Source organism: Oscarella lobularis, chromosome 15 (assembly GCF_947507565.1).
Source record: "Oscarella lobularis chromosome 15, ooOscLobu1.1, whole genome shotgun sequence".
NCBI classification, from domain to species: Eukaryota; Metazoa; Porifera; class Homoscleromorpha; order Homosclerophorida; family Oscarellidae; genus Oscarella; species Oscarella lobularis.
Window position 1 is genome coordinate 2,370,202 of NC_089189.1, and position 26,412 is coordinate 2,396,613.

General features: G+C 45.0%; 2 protein-coding genes and 1 long non-coding RNA gene across 5 annotated transcripts; 2 read left to right on the plus strand and 1 right to left on the minus strand.

The window, feature by feature from the left end:
* The first annotated feature begins 10 nt into the window (after positions 1-10).
* On the plus strand, positions 11-9,443 carry LOC136196382 (uncharacterized). 3 transcript variants are annotated; one of them, XR_010672155.1, is made up of 6 exons: positions 11-55; positions 119-252; positions 309-385; positions 8,177-8,279; positions 8,346-8,516; positions 8,581-9,443. It is a non-coding gene; the product is annotated as an uncharacterized lncRNA (long non-coding RNA). The 3 variants fall into 3 exon arrangements; XR_010672154.1 differs by having other exon boundaries at positions 8,346-9,443; XR_010672153.1 differs by lacking the exon at positions 8,581-9,443 and having other exon boundaries at positions 8,177-8,420.
* Positions 8,667-10,563, minus strand: LOC136196381 (clusterin-associated protein 1-like). Its single transcript, XM_065985917.1, has 11 exons — positions 10,527-10,563; positions 10,371-10,482; positions 10,235-10,319; positions 9,973-10,146; positions 9,825-9,920; positions 9,692-9,775; positions 9,508-9,641; positions 9,393-9,450; positions 9,259-9,342; positions 8,959-9,204; positions 8,667-8,907 (listed from the first exon to the last, which is right to left on the minus strand). The coding sequence occupies exons 1-11, from the start codon at positions 10,546-10,548 to the stop codon at positions 8,728-8,730; spliced, it is 1,275 nt and encodes a 424-aa protein (XP_065841989.1). The 5' UTR covers positions 10,549-10,563; the 3' UTR covers positions 8,667-8,727.
* A 102-nt stretch (positions 10,564-10,665) lies between these two features.
* On the plus strand, positions 10,666-26,287 carry LOC136196221 (talin). The gene is made up of 39 exons (XM_065985748.1): positions 10,666-10,805; positions 10,887-10,959; positions 11,173-11,270; positions 11,337-11,411; positions 11,465-11,519; positions 11,570-11,631; positions 11,691-11,763; positions 11,810-11,879; positions 11,932-12,138; positions 12,192-12,360; positions 12,418-12,675; positions 12,724-12,800; positions 16,694-17,085; positions 17,135-17,340; positions 17,393-17,659; positions 17,709-17,810; positions 17,924-18,151; positions 18,207-18,830; positions 18,877-19,005; positions 19,069-19,152; positions 19,205-19,753; positions 19,807-19,946; positions 20,009-20,192; positions 20,348-20,776; positions 20,836-20,976; positions 21,788-21,969; positions 22,025-22,259; positions 22,318-22,635; positions 22,687-22,788; positions 22,842-22,961; positions 23,010-23,156; positions 23,216-23,569; positions 24,023-24,148; positions 24,199-24,501; positions 24,922-25,026; positions 25,076-25,432; positions 25,485-25,544; positions 25,601-25,783; positions 25,841-26,287. The coding sequence occupies exons 1-39, from the start codon at positions 10,746-10,748 to the stop codon at positions 26,075-26,077; spliced, it is 7,581 nt and encodes a 2,526-aa protein (XP_065841820.1). The 5' UTR covers positions 10,666-10,745; the 3' UTR covers positions 26,078-26,287.
* The last annotated feature ends 125 nt before the right edge of the window (positions 26,288-26,412 follow it).

Here is a 26,412-nt window from a genome sequence, read left to right on the forward strand (position 1 = left end):
CCCGTACCAAAATTGGAGCAAGATCCCACCTTGGCGGAAAGTCCGTGGAATCCAAGTAATTCGGCACGTTACAGCCTGCATACCTTCACGAATATAATTTCCTGAAACTTCTGTACAGGATTAACAGCCTGTGAGAGAAGAAAGAACGACTGCGAGCGCAAGATTGCTTGGAGAAGTACGCGAACAGTCGAAGCCACAGATTGAAGGCACTTCAGCGGCAAATAGGACATAAGCGACGGTCCAAATTTCATTGTAAGTTCATTGAGCGGAGCGATCAGAGGAAATTATCGCAGGTCTGCTTTTCCTAGGGCAAAGAACGTCATCCGACCTCTCATCAATCGCTCCAGAGTCGTAATGGGGCTGCGTCCAAAGAAATAACACCTACGTAAGAAATCGCGACAAAATGGCGGCGATCGAAAGCCTACGCCATCATTGAGCGAAGGCCTTCGCTCATCGTATTCTCTCATGAACGAAGGCCTTCGCTCATCGTATTCTCTCATGAACGAAGGCCTTCGCTCATCGTATTCTCTCATAAACGAAGCCTTCGCTCATCGTATTCTCTCATAAACGAAGCCTTCGCTCATCGTATTCTCTTATGAACGAAGGCCATCGCTCATCGTATTCTCTTATGAACGAAGGCCTTCGCTCATCGTATTCTCTCATGAACGAAGGCTTCGCTCATCGTATTCTCTTATGAACGAAGGCCATCGCTCATCGTATTCTCTTATGAACGAAGGCCATCGCTCATCGTATTCTCTTATGAACGAAGGCTTCGCTCATCGTATTCTCTTATGAACGAAGGCCATCGCTCATCGTATTCTCTTATGAACGAAGGCCATCGCTCATCGTATTCTCTCATGAACGAAGGCCTTCGCTCATCGTATTCTCTTATGAACGAAGGCTTCGCTCATCGTATTCTCTTATGAACGAAGGCCTTCGCTCATCGTATTCTCTTATGAACGAAGGCCATCGCTCATCGTATTCTCTTATGAACGAAGGCTTCGCTCATCGTATTCTCTTATGAACGAAGCCTTCGCTCATCGTATTCTCTTATGAACGAAGGCCATCGCTCATCGTATTCTCTTATGAACGAAGCCTTCGCTCATCGTATTCTCTTATGAACGAAGGCCTTCGCTCATCGTATTCTCTTATGAACGAAGGCCATCGCTCATCGTATTCTCTTATGAACGAAGGCCATCGCTCATCGTATTCTCTTATGAACGAAGGCCATCGCTCATCGTATTCTCTTATGAACGAAGGCCATCGCTCATCGTATTCTCTTATGAACGAAGGCTTCGCTCATCGTATTCTCTTATGAACGAAGGCCTTCGCTCATCGTATTCTCTTATGAACGAAGGCTTCGCTCATCGTATTCTCTTATGAACGAAGGCCATCGCTCATCGTATTCTCTTATGAACGAAGGCTTCGCTCATCGTATTCTCTTATGAACGAAGGCCTTCGCTCATCGTATTCTCTTATGAACGAAGGCCATCGCTCATCGTATTCTCTTATGAACGAAGGCCTTCGCTCATCGTATTCTCTTATGAACGAAGGCTTCGCTCATCGTATTCTCTTATGAACGAAGGCTTCGCTCATCGTATTCTCTTATGAACGAAGGCTTCGCTCATCGTATTCTCTTATGAACGAAGGCCTTCGCTCATCGTATTCTCTTATGAACGAAGGCCATCGCTCATCGTATTCTCTTATGAACGAAGGCTTCGCTCATCGTATTCTCTTATGAACGAAGCCTTCGCTCATCGTATTCTCTTATGAACGAAGGCCTTCGCTCATCGTATTCTCTTATGAACGAAGGCCATCGCTCATCGTATTCTCTTATGAACGAAGGCTTCGCTCATCGTATTCTCTTATGAACGAAGGCCTTCGCTCATCGTATTCTCTTATGAACGAAGGCCATCGCTCATCGTATTCTCTTATGAACGAAGGCTTCGCTCATCGTATTCTCTTATGAACGAAGGCCATCGCTCATCGTATTCTCTTATGAACGAAGGCCATCGCTCATCGTATTCTCTTATGAACGAAGGCTTCGCTCATCGTATTCTCTTATGAACGAAGCCTTCGCTCATCGTATTCTCTTATGAACGAAGGCCATCGCTCATCGTATTCTCTTATGAACGAAGGCTTCGCTCATCGTATTCTCTTATGAACGAAGGCCTTCGCTCATCGTATTCTCTTATGAACGAAGGCCATCGCTCATCGTATTCTCTTATGAACGAAGGCCATCGCTCATCGTATTCTCTTATGAACGAAGGCCATCGCTCATCGTATTCTCTCATGAACGAAGGCCTTCGCTCATCGTATTCTCTTATGAACGAAGGCTTCGCTCATCGTATTCTCTTATGAACGAAGGCCATCGCTCATCGTATTCTCTTATGAACGAAGGCTTCGCTCATCGTATTCTCTTATGAACGAAGGCCTTCGCTCATCGTATTCTCTTATGAACGAAGGCTTCGCTCATCGTATTCTCTTATGAACGAAGGCCTTCGCTCATCGTATTCTCTTATGAACGAAGGCCATCGCTCATCGTATTCTCTTATGAACGAAGCCTTCGCTCATCGTATTCTCTTATGAACGAAGGCCTTCGCTCATCGTATTCTCTTATGAACGAAGGCCATCGCTCATCGTATTCTCTTATGAACGAAGGCCATCGCTCATCGTATTCTCTTATGAACGAAGGCCATCGCTCATCGTATTCTCTTATGAACGAAGGCCATCGCTCATCGTATTCTCTTATGAACGAAGGCTTCGCTCATCGTATTCTCTTATGAACGAAGCCTTCGCTCATCGTATTCTCTTATGAACGAAGGCCATCGCTCATCGTATTCTCTTATGAACGAAGGCTTCGCTCATCGTATTCTCTTATGAACGAAGGCCTTCGCTCATCGTATTCTCTTATGAACGAAGGCCATCGCTCATCGTATTCTCTTATGAACGAAGGCCATCGCTCATCGTATTCTCTTATGAACGAAGGCCATCGCTCATCGTATTCTCTCATGAACGAAGGCCTTCGCTCATCGTATTCTCTTATGAACGAAGGCTTCGCTCATCGTATTCTCTTATGAACGAAGGCCATCGCTCATCGTATTCTCTTATGAACGAAGGCTTCGCTCATCGTATTCTCTTATGAACGAAGGCCTTCGCTCATCGTATTCTCTTATGAACGAAGGCCATCGCTCATCGTATTCTCTTATGAACGAAGGCCTTCGCTCATCGTATTCTCTTATGAACGAAGGCTTCGCTCATCGTATTCTCTTATGAACGAAGGCTTCGCTCATCGTATTCTCTTATGAACGAAGGCTTCGCTCATCGTATTCTCTTATGAACGAAGGCCTTCGCTCATCGTATTCTCTTATGAACGAAGGCCATCGCTCATCGTATTCTCTTATGAACGAAGGCTTCGCTCATCGTATTCTCTTATGAACGAAGCCTTCGCTCATCGTATTCTCTTATGAACGAAGGCCTTCGCTCATCGTATTCTCTTATGAACGAAGGCCATCGCTCATCGTATTCTCTTATGAACGAAGGCTTCGCTCATCGTATTCTCTTATGAACGAAGGCCTTCGCTCATCGTATTCTCTTATGAACGAAGGCTTCGCTCATCGTATTCTCTTATGAACGAAGGCTTCGCTCATCGTATTCTCTTATGAACGAAGGCCTTCGCTCATCGTATTCTCTTATGAACGAAGGCCATCGCTCATCGTATTCTCTTATGAACGAAGGCTTCGCTCATCGTATTCTCTTATGAACGAAGCCTTCGCTCATCGTATTCTCTTATGAACGAAGGCCTTCGCTCATCGTATTCTCTTATGAACGAAGGCCATCGCTCATCGTATTCTCTTATGAACGAAGGCTTCGCTCATCGTATTCTCTTATGAACGAAGGCCATCGCTCATCGTATTCTCTTATGAACGAAGGCCATCGCTCATCGTATTCTCTTATGAACGAAGGCTTCGCTCATCGTATTCTCTTATGAACGAAGCCTTCGCTCATCGTATTCTCTTATGAACGAAGGCCATCGCTCATCGTATTCTCTTATGAACGAAGGCTTCGCTCATCGTATTCTCTTATGAACGAAGGCCTTCGCTCATCGTATTCTCTTATGAACGAAGGCCATCGCTCATCGTATTCTCTTATGAACGAAGGCCATCGCTCATCGTATTCTCTTATGAACGAAGGCCATCGCTCATCGTATTCTCTCATGAACGAAGGCCTTCGCTCATCGTATTCTCTTATGAACGAAGGCTTCGCTCATCGTATTCTCTTATGAACGAAGGCTTCGCTCATCGTATTCTCTTATGAACGAAGGCTTCGCTCATCGTATTCTCTTATGAACGAAGGCCTTCGCTCATCGTATTCTCTTATGAACGAAGGCCATCGCTCATCGTATTCTCTTATGAACGAAGGCTTCGCTCATCGTATTCTCTTATGAACGAAGGCTTCGCTCATCGTATTCTCTTATGAACGAAGGCCATCGCTCATCGTATTCTCTTATGAACGAAGGCCTTCGCTCATCGTATTCTCTTATGAACGAAGGCCATCGCTCATCGTATTCTCTTATGAACGAAGGCTTCGCTCATCGTATTCTCTTATGAACGAAGGCCTTCGCTCATCGTATTCTCTTATGAACGAAGGCCATCGCTCATCGTATTCTCTTATGAACGAAGGCCTTCGCTCATCGTATTCTCTTATGAACGAAGGCTTCGCTCATCGTATTCTCTTATGAACGAAGGCTTCGCTCATCGTATTCTCTTATGAACGAAGGCTTCGCTCATCGTATTCTCTTATGAACGAAGGCCTTCGCTCATCGTATTCTCTTATGAACGAAGGCCATCGCTCATCGTATTCTCTTATGAACGAAGGCTTCGCTCATCGTATTCTCTTATGAACGAAGCCTTCGCTCATCGTATTCTCTTATGAACGAAGGCCTTCGCTCATCGTATTCTCTTATGAACGAAGGCCATCGCTCATCGTATTCTCTTATGAACGAAGGCTTCGCTCATCGTATTCTCTTATGAACGAAGGCCTTCGCTCATCGTATTCTCTTATGAACGAAGGCTTCGCTCATCGTATTCTCTTATGAACGAAGGCTTCGCTCATCGTATTCTCTTATGAACGAAGGCCTTCGCTCATCGTATTCTCTTATGAACGAAGGCCATCGCTCATCGTATTCTCTTATGAACGAAGGCTTCGCTCATCGTATTCTCTTATGAACGAAGCCTTCGCTCATCGTATTCTCTTATGAACGAAGGCCTTCGCTCATCGTATTCTCTTATGAACGAAGGCCATCGCTCATCGTATTCTCTTATGAACGAAGGCTTCGCTCATCGTATTCTCTTATGAACGAAGGCCATCGCTCATCGTATTCTCTTATGAACGAAGGCCATCGCTCATCGTATTCTCTTATGAACGAAGGCTTCGCTCATCGTATTCTCTTATGAACGAAGCCTTCGCTCATCGTATTCTCTTATGAACGAAGGCCATCGCTCATCGTATTCTCTTATGAACGAAGGCTTCGCTCATCGTATTCTCTTATGAACGAAGGCCTTCGCTCATCGTATTCTCTTATGAACGAAGGCCATCGCTCATCGTATTCTCTTATGAACGAAGGCCATCGCTCATCGTATTCTCTTATGAACGAAGGCCATCGCTCATCGTATTCTCTCATGAACGAAGGCCTTCGCTCATCGTATTCTCTTATGAACGAAGGCTTCGCTCATCGTATTCTCTTATGAACGAAGGCTTCGCTCATCGTATTCTCTTATGAACGAAGGCTTCGCTCATCGTATTCTCTTATGAACGAAGGCCTTCGCTCATCGTATTCTCTTATGAACGAAGGCCATCGCTCATCGTATTCTCTTATGAACGAAGGCTTCGCTCATCGTATTCTCTTATGAACGAAGGCTTCGCTCATCGTATTCTCTTATGAACGAAGGCCATCGCTCATCGTATTCTCTTATGAACGAAGGCCTTCGCTCATCGTATTCTCTTATGAACGAAGGCCATCGCTCATCGTATTCTCTTATGAACGAAGGCTTCGCTCATCGTATTCTCTTATGAACGAAGCCTTCGCTCATCGTATTCTCTTATGAACGAAGGCCATCGCTCATCGTATTCTCTTATGAACGAAGGCTTCGCTCATCGTATTCTCTCATAAACGAAGCCTTCGCTCATCGTATTCTCTCATGAACGAAGGCCTTCGCTCATCGTATTCTCTTATGAACGAAGGCCATCGCTCATCGTATTCTCTCATGAACGAAGGCCATCGCTCATCGTATTCTCTTATGAACGAAGGCCATCGCTCATCGTATTCTCTCATAAACGAAGGCCATCGCTCATCGTATTCTCTTATGAACGAAGGCCATCGCTCATCGTATTCTCTTATGAACGAAGGCCATCGCTCATCGTATTCTCTCATAAACGAAGGCCATCGCTCATCGTATTCTCTTATGAACGAAGGCCATCGCTCATCGTATTCTCTCATAAACGAAGGCCATCGCTCATCGAATTCTCTCATGAACGAAGGCCTTCGCTCATCGTATTCTCTTATGAACGAAGGCCATCGCTCATCGTATTCTCTTATGAACGAAGGCCATCGCTCATCGTATTCTCTCATGAACGAAGCCTTCGCTCATCGTATTCTCTTATGAACGAAGGCCTTCGCTCATCGTATTCTCTTATGAACGAAGGCCTTCGCTCATCGTATTCTCTCATGAACGAAGGCCTTCGCTCATCGTATTCTCTTATGAACGAAGGCCATCGCTCATCGTATTCTCTTATGAACGAAGGCCTTCGCTCATCGTATTCTCTCATGAACGAAGCCTTCGCTCATCGTATTCTCTTATGAACGAAGGCCATCGCTCATCGTATTCTCTTATGAACGAAGGCCTTCGCTCATCGTATTCTCTCATGAACGAAGGCCTTCGCTCATCGTATTCTCTTATGAACGAAGGCCTTCGCTCATCGTATTCTCTCATGAACGAAGGCCATCGCTCATCGTATTCTCTCATGAACGAAGGCCTTCGCTCATCGTATTCTCTTATGAACGAAGGCTTCGCTCATCGTATTCTCTTATGAACGAAGCCTTCGCTCATCGTATTCTCTCATGAACGAAGCCTTCGCTCATCGTATTCTCTTATGAACGAAGGCTTCGCTCATCGTATTCTCTCATGAACGAAGGCCATCGCTCATCGTATTCTCTCATGAACGAAGGCCTTCGCTCATCGTATTCTCTTATGAACGAAGGCCTTCGCTCATCGTATTCTCTTATGAACGAAGGCCATCGCTCATCGTATTCTCTCATGAACGAAGGCCTTCGCTCATCGTATTCTCTCATGAACGAAGGCCTTCGCTCATCGTATTCTCTTATGAACGAAGGCCTTCGCTCATCGTATTCTCTCATGAACGAAGGCCATCGCTCATCGTATTCTCTCATGAACGAAGGCCTTCGCTCATCGTATTCTCTTATGAACGAAGGCCATCGCTCATCGTATTCTCTCATGAACGAAGGCCTTCGCTCATCGTATTCTCTTATGAACGAAGGCTTCGCTCATCGTATTCTCTTATGAACGAAGGCCTTCGCTCATCGTATTCTCTCATGAACGAAGGCCTTCGCTCATCGTATTCTCTTATGAACGAAGGCTTCGCTCATCGTATTCTCTTATGAACGAAGGCTTCGCTCATCGTATTCTCTTATGAACGAAGGCCTTCGCTCATCGTATTCTCTTATGAACGAAGCCATCGCTCATCGTATTCTCTTATGAACGAAGGCCTTCGCTCATCGTATTCTCTTATGAACGAAGGCTTCGCTCATCGTATTCTCTTATGAACGAAGCCTTCGCTCATCGTATTCTCTTATGAACGAAGCCATCGCTCATCGTATTCTCTTATGAACGAAGGCCATCGCTCATCGTATTCTCTCATGAACGAAGGCCTTCGCTCATCGTATTCTCTTATGAACGAAGGCTTCGCTCATCGTATTCTCTTATGAACGAAGGCCTTCGCTCATCGTATTCTCTCATGAACGAAGGCCTTCGCTCATCGTATTCTCTCATGAACGAAGGCCTTCGCTCATCGTATTTTCTCATGAACGAAGGCCTTCGCTCATCGTATTCTCTCATGAACGAAGGCCTTCGCTCATCGTATTCTCTCATGAACGAAGGCCATCGCTCATCGTATTCTCTCATGTGAAAATCCCGTTCTTCCACCGAAGAGATGCAATTCATCGCCGATCAACGCACTTTCGTGGGAAGATCGAGGCTCAGGTGATGCTGATTGGGCCATTTCGTCGTTGAGCAACTTCGAATGAGGTTTCTTTTCCTAATTACTAGTAATAAGAGAAAATTTTGCTTTCGCGGCACGAAATGCTCATCAAAAAGAAAATGTAGACTAAAACAGAAAAATTATCCAGCATTCTTACTAGTTTTTTTGTCCGAAACGAGGAACGGCGCTGATGGTTCTCAAAAGATTTTGAAGGCCCGTATAAGAACAGAGAGATGACGGTGAGACGATTGGATCAGGAGGAAAAGACAACGCTGAAGACGATTTCGTCGTCAATTTTTTTAGATGGAGAAGTACGTAGTGAGACACGTTCACATGCCCTACTCGATAACACGTGATACCAGTGCGTCCAATAGTTGATCGAGTACAAGAAAAGGCGAAATGGCTCCAGGAGTTGTGATTCTTTATTTGTATTCGTCATGTATGTTAGATTTAAAAATCGTCATCACTTCCCATATCCGGTATCCCTCCATCGCCTCCATCGTCATCATGTTCGTCCCCATAGGCGCCAAGAACGTCTTCATCATCTTCATCACCGTCTTGCCCAAGCAAATGACCATTATCAATATCCTCACTATCAGCTTCCGTAGTAAGACTACTTCCTCCTTCATCCTGCAAAAAACAACGTATGAATTTAATTATTTTTAATTGATTTTTTCTTACATCGAGCCCTTCCCCAGTCATATTCCCAAATACGCGTCTTCCTCCCTTTCCCCGTATTTCCCCTTCCTCTTCTTCCTCCTCTTCGTCATCATCTTCTCCGTCCTCCTCATCTTCGTCCTCCTCTTCGTCATCATGTTCAACTCCACTGTCTCCTGTCAATGCAAATGTATCGTTGATTCCCCCGTGGAGATGCTGCTCTTGTTCCTGCATGCGTCTCTGCATTTCCTGTAGGGAAAGATTCGTTGCCTAAAGGGAGGGAGAAATAATAAATTAGGAATATTCAATTTATGGATTTCTTACCTCTAGTTTTTCTTGCTCTATACGGTTCAGTTCTTTCAGCTGATGCTCAAGGTAGGTCAAGTTTCTAAATCTTTCTATGTATTCCTATACGAAAAAATTAGTTTAATTAATTAATTAATTAATTTTCTTTCTACTTCGTAATGTCGTTTTAATTCTCCTTCGAGTTTTTCGTATTCGTCCATAAATGCTGGTCTAAAAGTAGAGTTGAAAAATTGAATAGTTTAATTTTTTTCCTATGTTGATCTTTACCTGACGTTTTGAAGGCTTTTGAGTCTCTTTTGATTTCTCTCCAATTCCTGTTTTTTCTTTTCGATTCTCGCTTCTAAATTCGCTTCGTCTCCCGCCAAATTTTCCAAACGATGAACAGACTCCCGAGTTTTCCCCTATAGAAATGCTATTATTATATATTTAATTAAATATTGAATTTTCTTACGTGAACTTGATTAATACTCGTTTTCAATTCTCTCTCAATTTCGTCTAATTCCAAGGGTCGAGCAATAACAGCAACACGCATTTCCTAATTAATTAATAAAGTAGTCATATATAAAATTACTAAATATTCTTACCTGTAATTCTACTTCCTGTTTGAGTAAAGCACTCAAACTCGATCCATGTTCTGTAATTTCAGAAGCTAATTGACGAACTAATTTTAGATCACTAGTCTAAAAATAAATATTAATTAATTTTTAATTTAATTCATGAGGTTTTTATTACTTTGCTAGTGATGTCAAATTGTTCAATTGTTGCTGGTTTTACGCCAGCACGATCGTTCTGATTGGATCTCATTGCGTCATAAAGCATTGATGCTATTTTTAGAAGTTCTTTCACTGCATAACCGTCGGCTCCATAAAGTTTTTTCCCATTGAGTTTGATATGAGCTTTCGTTGCCTATAAAATAGTGACGAAGACACGATATATCAAGAATGCGCACGCTCGTAGCTATGAGTTACGGAGTAGGCGTGGCCTATGGGCTCACCATAAACTGTGCGACAGATTTGATGAAAAGAACGCGATCTTGCTCCGTATCGGTGTCCATAGGGAGTTCGGCGTTTGGGTCGTACCTAGAAGAGTCTATCGCGTGCGCGTTAGCAAGGGTTAGACGGCGGAATGACCTTCGAACGAGCCACTGAAGAATTTCGGAGACGAGAGCGAAGTTTGGGCTGCGGAAGTTTTCCATGGAGATGAGACGTGGATAACCGAGTGCGCGCATCATTTCGGTAAAGTCTGCACGAGCAATTAGACCAGGATAACGCTTCAAAGACACTCACTTCTCATGTCTCTGTACGACATGTTTACGATGCCGAGGTGACGATAGCGTGCGCTCGACAACTTAGAAACGTCAATGTGACGTCAAGCAGGATGACGTTTCAAACCGGGAGCGTATCGAATTCCTTCTCGTCCCCCGGATATTTTGGAGCCCACCCAACCGTCACAAAGCATCGTTTTCCAAGGCGTAGACTCGCTTTGCGCCCTGTCGAACGACCGAAATGGCGTCTCTCGCGCTCCGTATCAACGTTGTCGATCAGAACAACGTGAAAACGATGCAAGTAAGCAAAGCGGGCCCCCTTACGGGACTCCAAACGGCGAAATCTCGTCGTCTCCGTCACGACAACACTATCGCTTTGCAGTTCGAACCGAGCATGATCGTCTACGACGCATGCAAGATGATTCGCGAGCGAATCGGCGAACCGCCTGGGGCCGGTAAGATGAAGATAATCGCGTCGCGTTCTCATCCGTTCGTCCGCGCCCTCGCGCTTCCATCTTCGAGCCCCCGCGTTCTTTACCACTCCCTGTTTTCTCGCTATAAACAGCGCTCCTAAACTGTTGCGGTATTCTCGCGATTCTGCGCACGCTTTTGAATTCGCTGTTCTACGGCTTTGTCACCTTCCTTATTTGAACATCGCGTGTTTATAGGACAAGGTCACGGCTTATTTTTGGCCAATGAGGACCCAAAACGAGGCGTGTGGCTCGAAAATGGGCGCACTCTCGATTTTTATCTTCTCAAGCCGGGCGTAAGAAAGAGATATTCGTTTCCCGTTTGGAGGTTTCTAATTATTTTATTATTTTTTTCGGTGTAGGATTTGCTTGAGTATAAGAACAAGATGAGACAACTTCGTGTGAGAATGATGGACGAATCTCTCAAAACCGTTTTGGTACGTTGAAAAAAATATTAGTTTTTGAATTTTTCTTTTATTTCCTGTTTTAGGTTGATGACAGTTTTACTGTTGATCAGCTCGTGAGAACTGTTTGCGAACGAATTGGTGAATTCAAATTGAATTTTTCGCGTGTTTGTATAATTTTTTGTACTTAGGAATTACGAATTTTGAGGAATTTTCGTTGGTTTGCGAGGACGAAGAGACCACGCCCAAAAAGGTGATGTCCCGTCTATGCGTCTGTTTCCTGTTTGCGGTTAATGGAGTTAATTCGTTTAGGCTGCTCCCCCGCAAGTGAGAGATCAGAAGAAAATGGAAGCATTGAAGAAGAAACTTCACACCGAAGATGATGGTATTGATTATAAGTATTATTTATTATTGTCTTATTGGGTCTATAGTCAATTGGCTGTCACATGACAAAACGTTGAGATCTCAAGGAATCGCGGAGACTCAAGTTCTCCTTTTGAGGCATGTCTCAAATTAGATTAAATTAATTAGTATTGATTTTCTGATTGCTTAGGAAAAAGTTCTTCTTTTCGGATCAGAACGTGGATCGCAATGATCCCGTTCAATTGAATCAACTCTACGCTCAAGCAAGAGACGCAATCGTAGACGGAACTCATCCATGCACTTATGAAGAAGCAATCAACTTGGCAGCACTCCAATGTCAGATCGTCCTGGGAAACCATGACGTAGGAAAACACAAACCCGGATACATCACGGAAGAGTAATATTAATTTTTTAATTTTGATTGATTATTTATTTTTCTTTCTTTCTTAGACTTGGTAGCTATTTGCCTAAGGAGTATGTGAAGGCTAAGGGAGTGGAGAGGCGTGTCTTCTCGGAACATGCCAAGTTTACGGGACTTTCTCAATTGAATGCCAAGTTTCGCTACATTCAAGTCGTCCGTTCACTCAAAACATACGGCGTCACATTCTTTCTCGTCAAAGTACGAAAAAATCAATAGTTATTATATTAATTATTGATTTTTTGTGTCTTCCTATAGGAAAAGATGAAGGGAAAGAATAAACTCGTTCCTCGTCTTTTGGGAATTACGCGCGAGAGTATCATGCGCGTCGACGAGAGAACGAAGGAAGTGATGAAGACTTGGCCCTTGACGACGGTTCGTCGTTGGGCCGCGTCACCAAACAGCTTCACTCTCGATTTCGGAGATTATTCCGAGTCCTATTACTCCGTTCAGACGACGGAAGGAGAACAGATATCCCGTCTCATTGCAGGATACATTGATATCATTTTGAAAAAGGTAATAGGATTAGACCTAATTTATTTATTGATTATGTATTGTTTTTAGAAACGTGCGACGGATAGACGAGTCCCGGAAGTGGAAGACGAGACCACGTTGACTGAAGACATGGTTCTTCCGGCAAGGTCAATAATTAAATATTACTCTATAATTGTTTATTTTATTACAAGGGAGAAGAGTAGGCCTATCCCTTGTAATTTTACTGTCATTTATTAATAATGAGAACGAAGAGCTACCACTTCGTTCTCTCTATTAATCGATTAGAAAGAAGGGCCTTTGTAGCCTTTGTAGTCGTTGTAGCCGTTGTAGTCGTCAATGTAGCCTTTGTAGTCGTTGTAGCCATTGTAGCCTTTGTAGCCGTTGTAGTCGTTGTAGTCCTTGTAGCCATTGTAGTAGTTGTAGCCTTTGTAGTCGTTGTAGCCGTTGTAGTCCTTGTAGCCATTGTAGTCGTTGTAGCCTTTGTAGTCGTTGTAGCCGTTGTAGTCCTTGTAGCCGTTGTAGTAGTTGTAGCCTTTGTAGTCGTTGTAGCCGTTGTAGTCCTTGTAGCCATTGTAGTAGTTGTAGCCTTTGTAGTCGTTGTAGCCGTTGTAGTCCTTGTAGCCATTGTAGTCGTTGTAGCCATTGTAGCCTTTGTAGCCTTTGTAGTCGTTGTAGTAGTTGTAGTCGTTGTAGCCATTGTAGCCATTGTAGCCGTTGTAGCCTTTGTAGTCGTTGTAGCCGTTGTAGTCGTTGTAGCCATTGTAGCCATTGTAGCCTTTGTAGTCGTTGTAGCCGTTGTAGTCCTTGTAGCCATTGTAGTAGTTGTAGCCTTTGTAGTCGTTGTAGCCGTTGTAGTCCTTGTAGCCGTTGTAGTCGTTGTAGCCATTGTAGTCGTAGCCATTGTAGTAGTTGTAGCCTTTGTAGTCGTTGTAGTCCTTGTAGCCATTGTAGTAGTTGTAGCCTTTGTAGTCGTTGTAGCCGTTGTAGTCCTTGTAGCCATTGTAGTCGTTGTAGCCATTGTAGCCTTTGTAGCCTTTGTAGTCGTTGTAGTAGTTGTAGCCTTTGTAGTCCTTGTAGCCATTGTAGTAGTTGTAGCCTTTGTAGTCGTTGTAGCCGTTGTAGTCCTTGTAGCCATTGTAGTAGTTGTAGCCTTTGTAGTCGTTGTAGCCGTTGTAGTCCTTGTAGCCATTGTAGTCGTTGTAGCCATTGTAGCCTTTGTAGCCTTTGTAGCCGTTGTAGTCGTTGTAGTAGTTGTAGTCGTTGTAGCCATTGTAGTCGTTGTAGCCATTGTAGTCGTTGTAGCCATTGTAGTCGTTGTAGCCTTTGTAGTCGTTGTAGCCGTTGTAGTCCTTGTAGCCGTTGTAGTCGTTGTAGCCATTGTAGTCGTTGTAGCCATTGTAGTCGTTGTAGCCTTTGTAGTCGTTGTAGCCTTTGTAGTCCTTGTAGCCGTTGTAGTAGTTGTAGCCGTTGTAGTCCTTGTAGCCATTGTAGTAGTTGTAGCCTTTGTAGTCGTTGTAGTCCTTGTAGCCATTGTAGTAGTTGTAGCCTTTGTAGTCGTTGTAGCCGTTGTAGTCCTTGTAGCCATTGTAGTCGTTGTAGCCATTGTAGCCTTTGTAGCCTTTGTAGCCGTTGTAGTCGTTGTAGTAGTTGTAGTCGTTGTAGCTATTGTAGTCGTTGTAGCCATTGTAGTCGTTGTAGCCATTGTAGTCGTTGTAGCCTTTGTAGTCGTTGTAGCCGTTGTAGTCCTTGTAGCCGTTGTAGTCGTTGTAGCCATTGTAGTCGTTGTAGCCATTGTAGTCGTTGTAGCCTTTGTAGTCGTTGTAGCCTTTGTAGTCCTTGTAGCCGTTGTAGTAGTTGTAGCCTTTGTAGTCGTTGTAGCCGTTGTAGTCCTTGTAGCCATTGTAGTAGTTGTAGCCTTTGTAGTCGTTGTAGTCCTTGTAGCCATTGTAGTAGTTGTAGCCTTTGTAGTCGTTGTAGCCGTTGTAGTCCTTGTAGCCATTGTAGTCGTTGTAGCCATTGTAGCCTTTGTAGCCTTTGTAGCCGTTGTAGTCGTTGTAGTAGTTGTAGTCGTTGTAGCCATTGTAGTCGTTGTAGCCATTGTAGTCGTTGTAGCCATTGTAGTCGTTGTAGCCTTTGTAGTCGTTGTAGCCGTTGTAGTCCTTGTAGCCGTTGTAGTCGTTGTAGCCATTGTAGTCGTTGTAGCCATTGTAGTCGTTGTAGCCTTTGTAGTCGTTGTAGCCTTTGTAGTCCTTGTAGCCGTTGTAGTAGTTGTAGCCTTTGTAGTCGTTGTAGCCGTTGTAGTCCTTGTAGCCATTGTAGTAGTTGTAGCCTTTGTAGTCGTTGTAGTCGTTGTAGCCATTGTAGCCATTGTAGCCTTTGTAGTCGTTGTAGCCGTTGTAGTCCTTGTAGCCATTGTAGTAGTTGTAGCCTTTGTAGTCGTTGTAGCCGTTGTAGTCCTTGTAGCCATTGTAGTCGTTGTAGCCATTGTAGCCTTTGTAGCCTTTGTAGCCGTTGTAGTCGTTGTAGTAGTTGTAGTCGTTGTAGCCATTGTAGCCATTGTAGCCGTTGTAGCCTTTGTAGCCATTGTAGTCGTTGTAGCCGTTGTAGTCGTTGTAGCCATTGTAGCCATTGTAGCCTTTGTAGTCGTTGTAGCCGTTGTAGTCCTTGTAGCCGTTGTAGTCGTTGTAGCCATTGTAGCCATTGTAGCCTTTGTAGTCGTTGTAGCCGTTGTAGTCCTTGTAGCCGTTGTAGTCGTTGTAGCCATTGTAGCCATTGTAGCCTTTGTAGTCGTTGTAGCCGTTGTAGTCCTTGTAGCCGTTGTAGTCGTTGTAGCCATTGTAGCCATTGTAGCCTTTGTAGTCGTTGTAGCCGTTGTAGTCCTTGTAGCCATTGTAGTCGTTGTAGCCTTTGTAGTCGTTGTAGCCATTGTAGTCGTTGTAGCCATTGTAGCCTTTGTAGCCGTTGTAGCCGTTGTAGTTGTTGTAGTAGTTGTAGTCGTTGTAGCCTTTGTAGCCGTTGTAGTCCTTGTAGTCGTTGTAGTCGTTGTAGCCGTTGTAGCCGTTGTAGCCATTGTAGCCGTTGTAGTCGTAGCCTCACCCATTGTATCAAAGTTTAGGCCCTCAATTTAATATTTAGGCCCTCAATTTAATATTTAGGCTCTTAGAATCAAAGTTTAGGCCCTCAATTTATTATTTAGGCCCTTAGAATGAAAGTTTAGGCCCTCAATTTATTATTTAGGCCCTTAGAATCAAACTTTAGGCCCTCAATTTAATGTTTAGGCCCTTAGAATGAAAGTTTAGGCCCTAAACTTTAATATTTAGGCCCTTAGAATCAAAGTTTAGGCCCTAAATTTAATATTTAGGCCTTTAGAATCAAAGTTTAGGCCCTAAATTTAATATTTAGGTCCTTAGAATGAAAGTTTAGGCCCTAAATTTAATATTTAGGCCCTTAGAATCAAAGTTTAGGCCCTCAATTTAATATTTAGGTTCTTAGAATCAATATTTATGCCCTCAATTTAATATTTAGGTCCTTAGAATCAAAGTTTAGTCCCTCAATTTAATATTTAGGTCCTTAGAATGAAAGTTTAGGCCCTAAATTTAATATTTAGGTTCTTAGAATCAAAATTTAGGCCCTCAATTTAATATTTAGGTCCTTAGAATCAAAGTTTAGTCGCTCAATTTAATATTTAGGTCCTTAGAATGAAAGTTTAGGCCCTAAATTTAATATTTAGGCCCTTCGAATGAAAGTTTAGGCCCTCAATTTAATATTTAGGTTCTTAGAATCGAAATTTAGGCCCTCAATTTAATATTTAGGTCCTTAGAATCAAAGTTTAGTCCCTCAATTTAATATTTAGGTCCTTAGAATCAAAGTTTAGGCCCTAAATTTAATATTTAGGCCCTTAGAATTAGTTGTAGCCTTTGTAGTAGTTGGAGCCTTTGTAGTAGCTACCTCTTCGTACTCTCTAGTACTCGATGAGGGAGAAGAGTTGCCCTGTCTCTTGTAATTTTACTGTAATTTCTTATTTTATTGATTTTTTTAGAGCGACGCAAGTGAGTTACGTGACTGCGTCTGGTGATCGTGGCGAAGAGGGTCAAATTGCTCATCCGGGTGTTCTCCGAGCGGCTGGAGAGAGCGGCGCTCTTTTCGTTCCCAATGAACCCTTGGAGGGTTCTCAGATTCAGAGACAGGCTGCCTCAGCTCCTGGATTCTCTCCTGCTCAACAAGCGCTACAGAGTTCCATAGCCAAGGGTCTTGGGACTGCGGATGTGGCTGTGAATGAGCTGGAAGCGCCCACGCAATTGCCACCCCTTGGCAACGATCCTCAGTCCATGAAATGGAAGCAGAATACATTGGATGTATCAAGGCAGAATGTGGGCTCACAACTCGCTGCCATGACAGCGGCGGCTGCGCAGATGGTCGGACTCACCGGAGGTAATTAATTTTATTGATTAATTTTTATTGATTAATTTTTTCCCTTTAGCTGATCCTGCTGATATTGATTATACAGCTGTTGGCGCTGCTGTTACAACGCTTTCCTCTAATCTGACGGAACTTTCCAAGGGCGTGAGAATGATTGCTGCTCTTCAGGGAAGTAGTCATGATGGAGAGAAGCTTCTCTCGGCGGCGCGGGGTCTCGCTGGGGCCGTGAGAAATCTTCTCATGTCCGCTGAACCGTCGGAAGCTCAGGTACGAAATAATCAATAATTAAATAGTAATAATAGACACGTGGTTGTTTTAGAATCGCAAGGCTTTGTTGGATGCCGCTGCTGAGCTGGGATTATCCGGAACTCGGCTTCTCCTTCTCATGGGAGACCCGGATGTGACGCAAGAAGTTCAAGACGCTCTTCTTGCTAAAGCAAAAGCCGTTGCCGTGGCGACATCCGGGCTCGTGCAGAATGCAAAGACGGTGGCTGGGAAATGCCCGGATAGCTCTCTCCAAGCCAACGTCATCACTGCGACGAAAGGAACGGCAACAGCAACGTCTCAATTAGTGGCATGCACCAAGGTAACTAACGCGCGTTAGGAAGAGTTGATTTTCTATTGATTTTCATTAGATTGTTGCTCCTACTGTGACGAATCCTTTGTGTCAAGAACAACTCATCAATTCGGCAAAACAAGTCGCCGGAGCCGTTGAAGGAACAGTCAGCTCAGCACAGGTAATATATACCTACACTATTCCTTTGTCCCCTTTTTTTCCATACACTATTCCATTGGCCTCTTTTTTTCCATACACTATTCAAAATAGTTAAACGATTCTTGTTGTTTTTAGAATGCCTGCAGCGATGATGATGCTCTGAAAGAACTTGGAATGTCGGCAACGAAAGTGACAGATGCACTTCAAGATCTTCTCCGCTACATTCGTGACATTGAAGTGGGCGGACTCAAAGGCGGAAAATACGAGGAACAAATCGAGATGATTCTCGCCGCAACAGAACGACTCATCAACAGTCTCGGAAACGCACAGGAAACAGTCAAATCAGCAAAAACAGTTGCCATGGTAAAGCCAACAAATAACCAATCGTTTATAGTATTGATTTTTTGTGGTCTCCTAGGCAACTTCTCAAATGGTTTCCGGTATCAAAGACGAAGCGTCGGGCTTCTCGGATGAAGATGCGAAGAAGCGTCTTTTGGCCGCGGCCAGGGGTCTGGCAGATGCCACAGCGAAGATGGTCGACGCAGCCAAAGTCTCGGCGCGTGATCCGTCGAGCGGAGAAGCGCAAGCGGCACTCAAAACGGCGACGGAAGATCTCCGCATGGCCGTCAACGCGGCAGCCAATAACGCATTGAAGAAGAAACTAATTAAGAAATTAGAAGTTGCGGCGAAGCATACGGCGGCCGCGGCGACGCAATGCATTGCCGCCGCGCAAGGCGCCGGACCGACCAATCGAAATCAGTCGTCTCAGCAACAGCTTCTTGGAAATTGCAAGACTGTGGCTGATCACATTGGGCGGCTCGTTCAGTCTGTACGCGCGAGTATGGCCAATCCGGAGAGCCCAAGTTCTCAGCTGGGTCTTATCAATGCCAGTCAGGCCATTATACAGCCGTGTGGCAAGATGATTGCCGCTTCGAAAGCTGCTGTTCCCACCGTCGGTGATCAAGCTGCTGCGTTGCAATTGGCTAATTTTGCTAAGCAGACAGCCACGTGTTTGGCTGACTTGAGAGCGGCTGCTGCCAAGGTAATGACGGTATTATTGATTATTGATTAATTATTTTTTTCTTTAGGCTGCTGAAGCATGCGGTTCTTTGGAAGTTGAAAGTGCTATTGATGTTGTGAGACAGTTGGAGGCCGATCTCGTTTCTGTGCAGAAGACGGCCGCTTCCGGGAAATTGCTTCCTTTGCCCGGAGAAACGGTGAGACAATAAATAATGTCTAGGGCTCTATATATAGAGAGAGTTACTTGTCTATTTTTTAAGGCGGAGTCATGTGCCCTTGAACTGGGTGCTACATCGAAAACAGTTGGCGCTTCAATGGCTCAGTTACTGACAGCTGCAGCTCAGGTTAGCATTGGTACACGTCATATATATTCCACTCTAATAATCTTCGTGTTAGGGAAATGAGAACTATACTGGAATCGCGGCACGTGACACGGCCAATGCTCTCAAAGTTCTTACCGGTTCTGTTCGTGGCGTTGCCGCGGCAACCGATGATCGCAGTGCGCAAGAGCAGATCGTTGCCACGGCAATTCAAGTCATGCGTCATTCGCGTCATCTCATTGACGAAGCAAAGAAAGCGATTGCTTCGCCACAGAACCCGGAAAATCAATCTCGTCTCGCTCAAGCGGCCAAAGCCGTTTCTCAGGCATTGAATCAAGTCATCAATTGTCTTCCCGGACAACGAGACGTCGATGCGGCGATCAAAGAAATCGCCGCCGCTAGCGTTGCCCTGACGACGGGGCAATATCCGCCGGCGGGTGATATGTCGTTTCAGGACGTTCAAACGTCGTTGAGCGTCAGCGCGGCGGCGTTGAACGTCAGCGCGAGCGAATTGGTGGCGAATTCGCGCGGGACGCACATGCAATTGGCGCAAGCGTCGAAGAAATTCGCCGGAAAATACAAGGCCGTGCTCAACTCGGGGCTCATGCTAGCTGGGCTATCGAAGGTAAGGGGGAGAGAGAGACTGATAGAGTGGGGGGAAACGATGGGGGTTTCTAGGAAAAGGCTGCGCGGAATGAAATCGTTGGCTATTTGAGATCTGTCTCCATGTCGTCGAGTAAATTGCTACTTGGCGCCAAAGCGCTCTCAGCTGATCCCAACGCGCCGAACGTGAAAAACAATTTGGCTGCGGCGGCGAGGTAAAGGGGCCAAACGAAAGGGGCTGGGGTCTTCGTAAATTTGTTTTTGTTTTCTTTTGCAGAGGTGTTACAGATGCTATCAATGCGCTCGTGACTGTGTGCACGGCCGCGGCGCCGGGACAACGCGAATGCGACAATGCGCTTAGGAAGATGCAGACAACGGGTGCAATGTTGCAGAATCCGGTCGAACCGGTCAACGATAGCACGTACTTTGCGTGCGTCGACTCGGTCATGGAAAATTCGAAGGTCAGTGCAGATTCTATCCCGATTCACACTAGCAACTTCCTAATATGGTTCGGGGGTGACTGATGTCACAAAGGCAAAGCAACCAATCATAGGATACGTTGCATTGCTAGTGTGAATGAGCCCTTCTAAATGGAGCGAGGAGACGTGTTTTTTAGATCTTGGGCGAAGCGATGGGCGATATTACGAAACACGCGAAAGCGGAGCGCCACGAGGACTTCGGCACGGCCGTAGGCAAAGCGGCGACGGCGGTGTGCGCGCTGACTGAAAGCGCCGCCCAATCAGCGTATCTCGTCGCGATCTCGGATCCGTCGAGCACAGCTGCGGTTCCGGGTCTCGTCGATTCGTCGCAATTCGCGCGCGCTCAACAGGCGATTCGTCAAGCGTGCGAACAACTTCTCGATCCATCGAGCGTCCAATCGCAGGTTCTCAGTTCGGCGACGGTCATCGCGAAGCATACATCGGCTTTATGCAACGCTTGCAAAGTCGCTTCCAGTAAGACAAAGAATCCCGTGGCCAAACGAAAGTTTGTCCAATCGGCGAAAGACGTGGCCACGTGCACGGCGGGTCTCGTAAAGAATATCAAAGTATTAGGGGGAGAAGGGGTCTTCTACTTTATCTAGAGCCGGGGTTTTCTTTTTTCTAGGCGTTGGCTGGGAATTTGAATGATCAGAATCGTGCCGATTGCTCTCTTTCGACGAAGCCGCTTCTCGAAGCGATTGATGATTTAGTTGAGTTTGCTTCGGCGCCGGAATTCGCTTCCGTTCCAGCGCAAATAACTCCACAGGTAATATACTCTAAGCAGAGGAAACGGAGAAGTGGGGAAAGGAAACGCCTAATAATAATTAATTAATTTATTAATCAATTAAAAATGTACTGTACAGTGGAACCTCTCTTAGCGGACACCTTCTTATAAGGGACGAAAGTCATGGTTATTGAGAGGTTTTGCTCTACTTTTTTTGAACAGAGACTAATCAGACTGTGATTGACCTTTGGAACGTCATCGTTCTTGGAACGCCCGTATTACTAGACTGAAACCTCTCTTAGCGGACACCTCCTTATATAAGGAACAAAGCACTTGGTTATTGGATTCACTGTACTTTTTTGAACAGACTAATCAGACTGTGACGTCATTGTGTGAAACCCTCGTATTACTGCAATGGCTAAACTTGATTGAAAACAGTGTTGGATGCCTTCTTGGTTATCCATATGGACACGTTTGTGATAGTTATTGGTGTCCGGATAAGCGAAAGAAACGTCAGATAACTGAAACACGTGAAATGCATGGAGATAAAATTATTGAACTAACGAAAAGTCACCTGACTTATCTATTAGATATAAAACATTTGGGTTGTTTGTGTCTCTAAACATAAGCTGTGACTATGCGTGGGGGCGTTTCCTCTCCCTTTCTCCCCTCTCTATCTCTCTCCTAAGGGAGGAGAGAGGTATAGATTATTCCAGTGATTATGTCTTGTCATAAAAACTGCTGTACACATAATGACATATCACGTGATATATAAACCATGATGAGGAATAATATAGTCCAAACCCTAGGACCTCTTAAAATTCTATTGTCTAATTTTTTCCTCTATGTGAAGGCTCGTTCTGCGCAAGCGCCAATTGTGACGGCTGGCATGAACATGTTGACGGCCAGTTCAAGTCTAATCAGCTCAGCCAAAAGCTTGGCTGTGAATCCAAGAGACGCGGCCACGTGGCAACTTCTGGCCAGTCACAGCAAAGCCGTTTCAGACGCAATAAGAAAACTCGTAGCAGCCGTAAAGTAAGAAAGGAAAAAAGACAATAATTAATTGATTAATTAATAACTCTCTCTCTAGGGATAAGTCTCCTGGTCAAGCGGAATGTGATGAGGCTATTGAAACATTGAATTTGGCTATCAATGAAGTAGATCAAGCGTCATTGGCTGCAATCAGTTCAAAATTGACGCCAAGCAGCGAATCAACTCTCCAAGGATTTCACACTCAAATGATGAGTCATATAAGCGAAGTCAGCGATCTCATCGAACCCGTTTCCGTGGCAGCGAAAGGGGACCCAGAAAAATTGGGTCACATGGTACCAGATTAAAAATCAATCATCATAATTATTATTAGTGTTATGTGATTTCTTCTAGGTTACGAATTTTGTGAATTATTTTCTTCCGCTTTCTCGTTCTGCCGTCGGAGCGGCATCGAAAACGTCGAATGCGGATCGACAGATGTCGCTTCTTGAGCAGACGAAGACGCTCGCCGAATCGGCGCTCCAATTGATGTACGCGTCGAAAGAATGCGGCGGGAATCCGGCGGCGACCGAAGCGTTTGCGGAAATCAATGACGCAGCCGGAAACATGACGGAAGCGGTGAAAGATTTGAAGAGTACGTTGGAAATGGCGGCAAGCGAAGCGGGACTCACGGCGGGAATGGTGAACACAATTGCAAAGGCAGCTGGAACCGTAAGAAAAAATATTTTCAATGATTATTTATTATTGATTATTTTTATGAAGCTTGATGACGTCATTGGTGGTGAAGTGAGCAAATCGTTTGCCGAGTATCAGGAGAGTGTGAGCATTTCCGCAAAAGCGATTATGGTCAAAGCTCAAGACATGGTAACTCGAACAGATGTGACGTCATTGTGAGGATGACATCATCATATCTTTAGGTTGGCAAAGCGGGAACGAATCCTTCGGAATTGGGCGTGGTCTCCAAAGATACTACGGCAATTTATTGCGCAATGGCGAGCGATTGTAGGGGAGCTCTTGCTACAGTCGAAAATGATGACGTAAGAATTAATTAATTAATTAATAGTATTGCTTTATTTTGCTTTTAGATTGCTGCTCGATTGAAGCTGGCTTGTCAACGATTGGGCGGGGCACTGGGCGAATTGTTGCAATGTGCCGGAAGTGTCCAAAGCAATCCCACCGATTTTCAAGGAAAGAAAGAACTCTCGGACACCGCGAGACACGTCACGAATCACGTGAGTCCATCCCAATAAAATGAAGATTTAAAATTATAATTTTTGTCTCGTGTTCCCAGGTTGCGTCTTTGATGGCGGCGCTCCAGGCGGGTGCCAAGGGAACGCAGGCGTGCATCAACGCGGCGGATAGCGTCAAGGGAATCATCTCCGATTTGGATACCGTGATCATGTTTGCGTCGACGGGATTATTGAATAAGGAAGAGGAGGGAGACACGTTTGGAGATCATCGCGAGAATATTCTTCGTACGGCCAAGTCTCTCGTTGAAGACACGAAGAAATTGGTGAGCGGTGCCGCGGCGTCGCAAGAGCAGCTTGCTTCTGCTGCCGAAGCGTCGGCTGGAACGATTAGAGTGTTGGCTGATCACGTGAAACTCGGCGCCGCCGCGCTTACGTCAGATGATCAAGAAGCTCAGGTCAGATATATGTATACCCCACACTATTTCCATAGGGTTTCTCAAGTCAAGAATAAAGCCACTCCCCCTTGTTTAGTTCTCTGAGTTCTTAGTTCGATCCTTCTGCACACAGTTCTTATCCTCTATAGAGAGATTGAGACTTCATCGACTCTCTATATAAAGATCAAAGTCTTTCTATGTTATATAGAGAGTCGATGAAGGCCTCAATTAGGCGTTCGATCGTCCAACGGTTTAACGTCTCAGCGTTTTAAACTTGGATTTTTAGCTAGGTCGTTCCATGCATGTATAGTCTCTGAGTTGAGGCTAGGTTAGTTTGAAGTCTCTGAGTTTCAGGTTCCCTGCTGGGTCTTTTTGTAGTCTCTTTTGTTTGAGCTAAGCCCTTCTTCAGCCTCTTGTCTAGTAATCTGTGAGCCGTTCTCGTCTGTAGTCTCTTAGTTTAGCCGCTGTTTATAGGTTCTTTTGTTGAATGCTGTGCGTGATGTTGCGTCATCACTTGGGTTTCTGATCACGGCGACGAAAAACGCTTTTGGAAAAAGCGTTCAAGATCCGGCTATGGAACATCTTAGATCATGCGCCAAGGTACATTTTTAAAAGTTAGTTTTAATTTCATTTTATTATCTGACAATTAGACGATGGTTGCGAATGTTTCGTCGCTTCTCAAAACCGTCAAGACGGCCGAAGACGAAGCGGCTCGCGGCGTTCGCGCTCTCGAGTCGGCGATCGACGCAATTTCCGCTCAACTTGAAGAGCTTACATCGGATAATGAACCGACTCGCGACGCTGCACCAGAAGACGTCATACGTGTCAGTAAGGGTGTCACTATAGCGACGGCGAAAGCGGTCGCTGCGGGAAATTCTGGTCGTCAAGACGACGTCACTGCGGCGGCAAATCTGGGTCGAAAGGCAATTATTGATATGCTACTGACAACAAAGGTGAGAAAGCGAGAGATAGACAGACAGTTCAGGGGGTTCTGTCCGTGGGTCAGTGAGCCTCTTGACGCATACTCGTCTGTCGCCGACTCATGCGCACTATTTTTCCACCCATACACTAAAAATTGCAAAACGTTTGAGGCTAAAGAAAACAAGCCAATAAAGTTTTGAGGCCAGAGAACAAGTCGATAAAGTTTTGATGCGCAAGAACAAGCGAAAATGATTTGAGGCCAGAGAACAAGCCAATTTAGTTTTAAGGCAAATGATTTGATGCGCAAGAACGGTCGCAATATTTTTGATGCGCAAAAACGATCGCAATAGTTTTGATGTGCGAGAGAACCAGCGAAACACTGTTACGTGCGAGAACAGAAGCCTTTTTAGATATGGGATAGAATTTCATAAGTGTTATATCGTGTCTTTTAGGCGGCTGCAGCCAAAGCTGAAGCAGTTGAAAGTGGACATCGATCGATTACAGCCGCAAAAGAATGCACAACTGCATTCCGTTCTCTTCTCGAACTCGTCCACTCGGTAATAAAAATATTTAAAATTAAATTTGGATGAGTTATCTTTCGTTCAGATTCTCCTAAAGCCTTCTCACGATAAGAAACAGAAGCTGACAGTCTATTCAAAAGAAGTAGCATCGTGCGTGAGCGAAGTCGTCCAATCAGCGGAAGTTCTCAAAGGAAACGATTGGGTCGATCCGACCGATCCCAACATCATCGCCGAGAATGAATTGCTCAACGCTGCGGCGTCGATCGAAGCGGCGGCGAAGAAACTAGCGCTCCTAAAACCGCGCGAGAAGAAACACGAAGCCGATGAGACGTTGAGTTTCGATGAGCAGATCCTGGAAGCGGCGCGCGCCATCGCATCAGCGACAGGCGCGCTCATCAAATCGGCGACGGCGGCACAACGAGAATTAGTCGCTCAAGGAAGAGTAAGAAGAGAAACTAGCACTTTTATATTTAATTGAATTGATTGATTTTTAGCTTCGTCCTGGCGTTCCTGGTTCCGATGATAGCCAATGGGCCGAAGGTCTTGTCTCAGCGGTACGCACACTTTTACTCCACCCTCCTTAAAATTTCGAGGGCTATTTTTTCTTTAGGCTCGTCTTGTTGCATCTGCTACGCAGTCTCTATGCGAAGCGGCCAATTCCGCTGTGCAAGGAGTGAGCAATACGGAGAAGCTGATTGCTTCGGCGAAGGCTGTTGCCTCGTCGACGGCTCAGCTTCTCGTCGCATGCAGAGTCAAAGCTGATGCCGACAGCGAAAATTCAAGACGCTTACACGTGAGGGAAAATCCCCCTAAGGGGGGCTGGGTTTATTATTATTTGGGGTGTGTATAGGCGGCCGGTTATGCGGTTAAAAAAGCGTCGGAGAACTTTGTGAAAGCGGCGGCGCGATCGGACGAACAAGAGGAGGATGAGGAAGGATTTGCTATTAGTAAGGGAAAGATTGGCGGTATGCGGCAAGAAATCGAGGCTCAGGAGCAAATCTTGCGCAAGCGGCGTGAATTGGAAGAGGCGATGAAGCAATTGAAGAGAATCCGTCGCAATAAATACCAACAGGAAGAAGGGGACTAAGCTATTAAGTGATCAGTACTCAGGGGTTTTTTTTGTTGTTTTCTTTGTTTACGCTCTGTTGGCTGTTGCTGCTGAATGGGATTTTGCTTAGGTTAGGACGGGGGGAGGGGGTGATGACACTCAGTTTTTTTCTTATTCTTCTTGTGTTTTTGTCTGTTGTTCGAAACTAGATGGAATGAACGCAATTGTGCTTTCATTTTTGTAAGCTAACCAGCTTTCAAATTTTTCTAATAATCCCAGTAGAAGGAGTAGAAGGTAAGATAATGTGCCATAAATGCCCGGATAAGACGACCACCGCCCCCATTTTGCAAGATTTGGAAAATGGGGGCGGTGGT

Excerpts from the sequence above, each read along its gene's own strand:
- LOC136196381 (XM_065985917.1), bottom strand. The coding sequence starts at position 10,548 with ATGTCGTACAGAGACATGAGAA. Across the intron at positions 10,147-10,234 it reads AATCTGTCGCACAGTTTATG|GCAACGAAAGCTCATATCAA; the intron begins GTGAGCCCATAG and ends ACTATTTTATAG. Across the intron at positions 8,908-8,958 it reads TGACTGGGGAAGGGCTCGAT|GATGAAGGAGGAAGTAGTCT; the intron begins GTAAGAAAAAAT and ends TGTTTTTTGCAG.
- LOC136196221 (XM_065985748.1), top strand. The coding sequence starts at position 10,746 with ATGGCGTCTCTCGCGCTCCGTATCAACGTTGTCGATCAGAACAACGTG. Across the intron at positions 12,361-12,417 it reads TCACATTCTTTCTCGTCAAA|GAAAAGATGAAGGGAAAGAA; the intron begins GTACGAAAAAAT and ends GTCTTCCTATAG. Across the intron at positions 22,789-22,841 it reads TGGTCAAAGCTCAAGACATG|GTTGGCAAAGCGGGAACGAA; the intron begins GTAACTCGAACA and ends TCATATCTTTAG.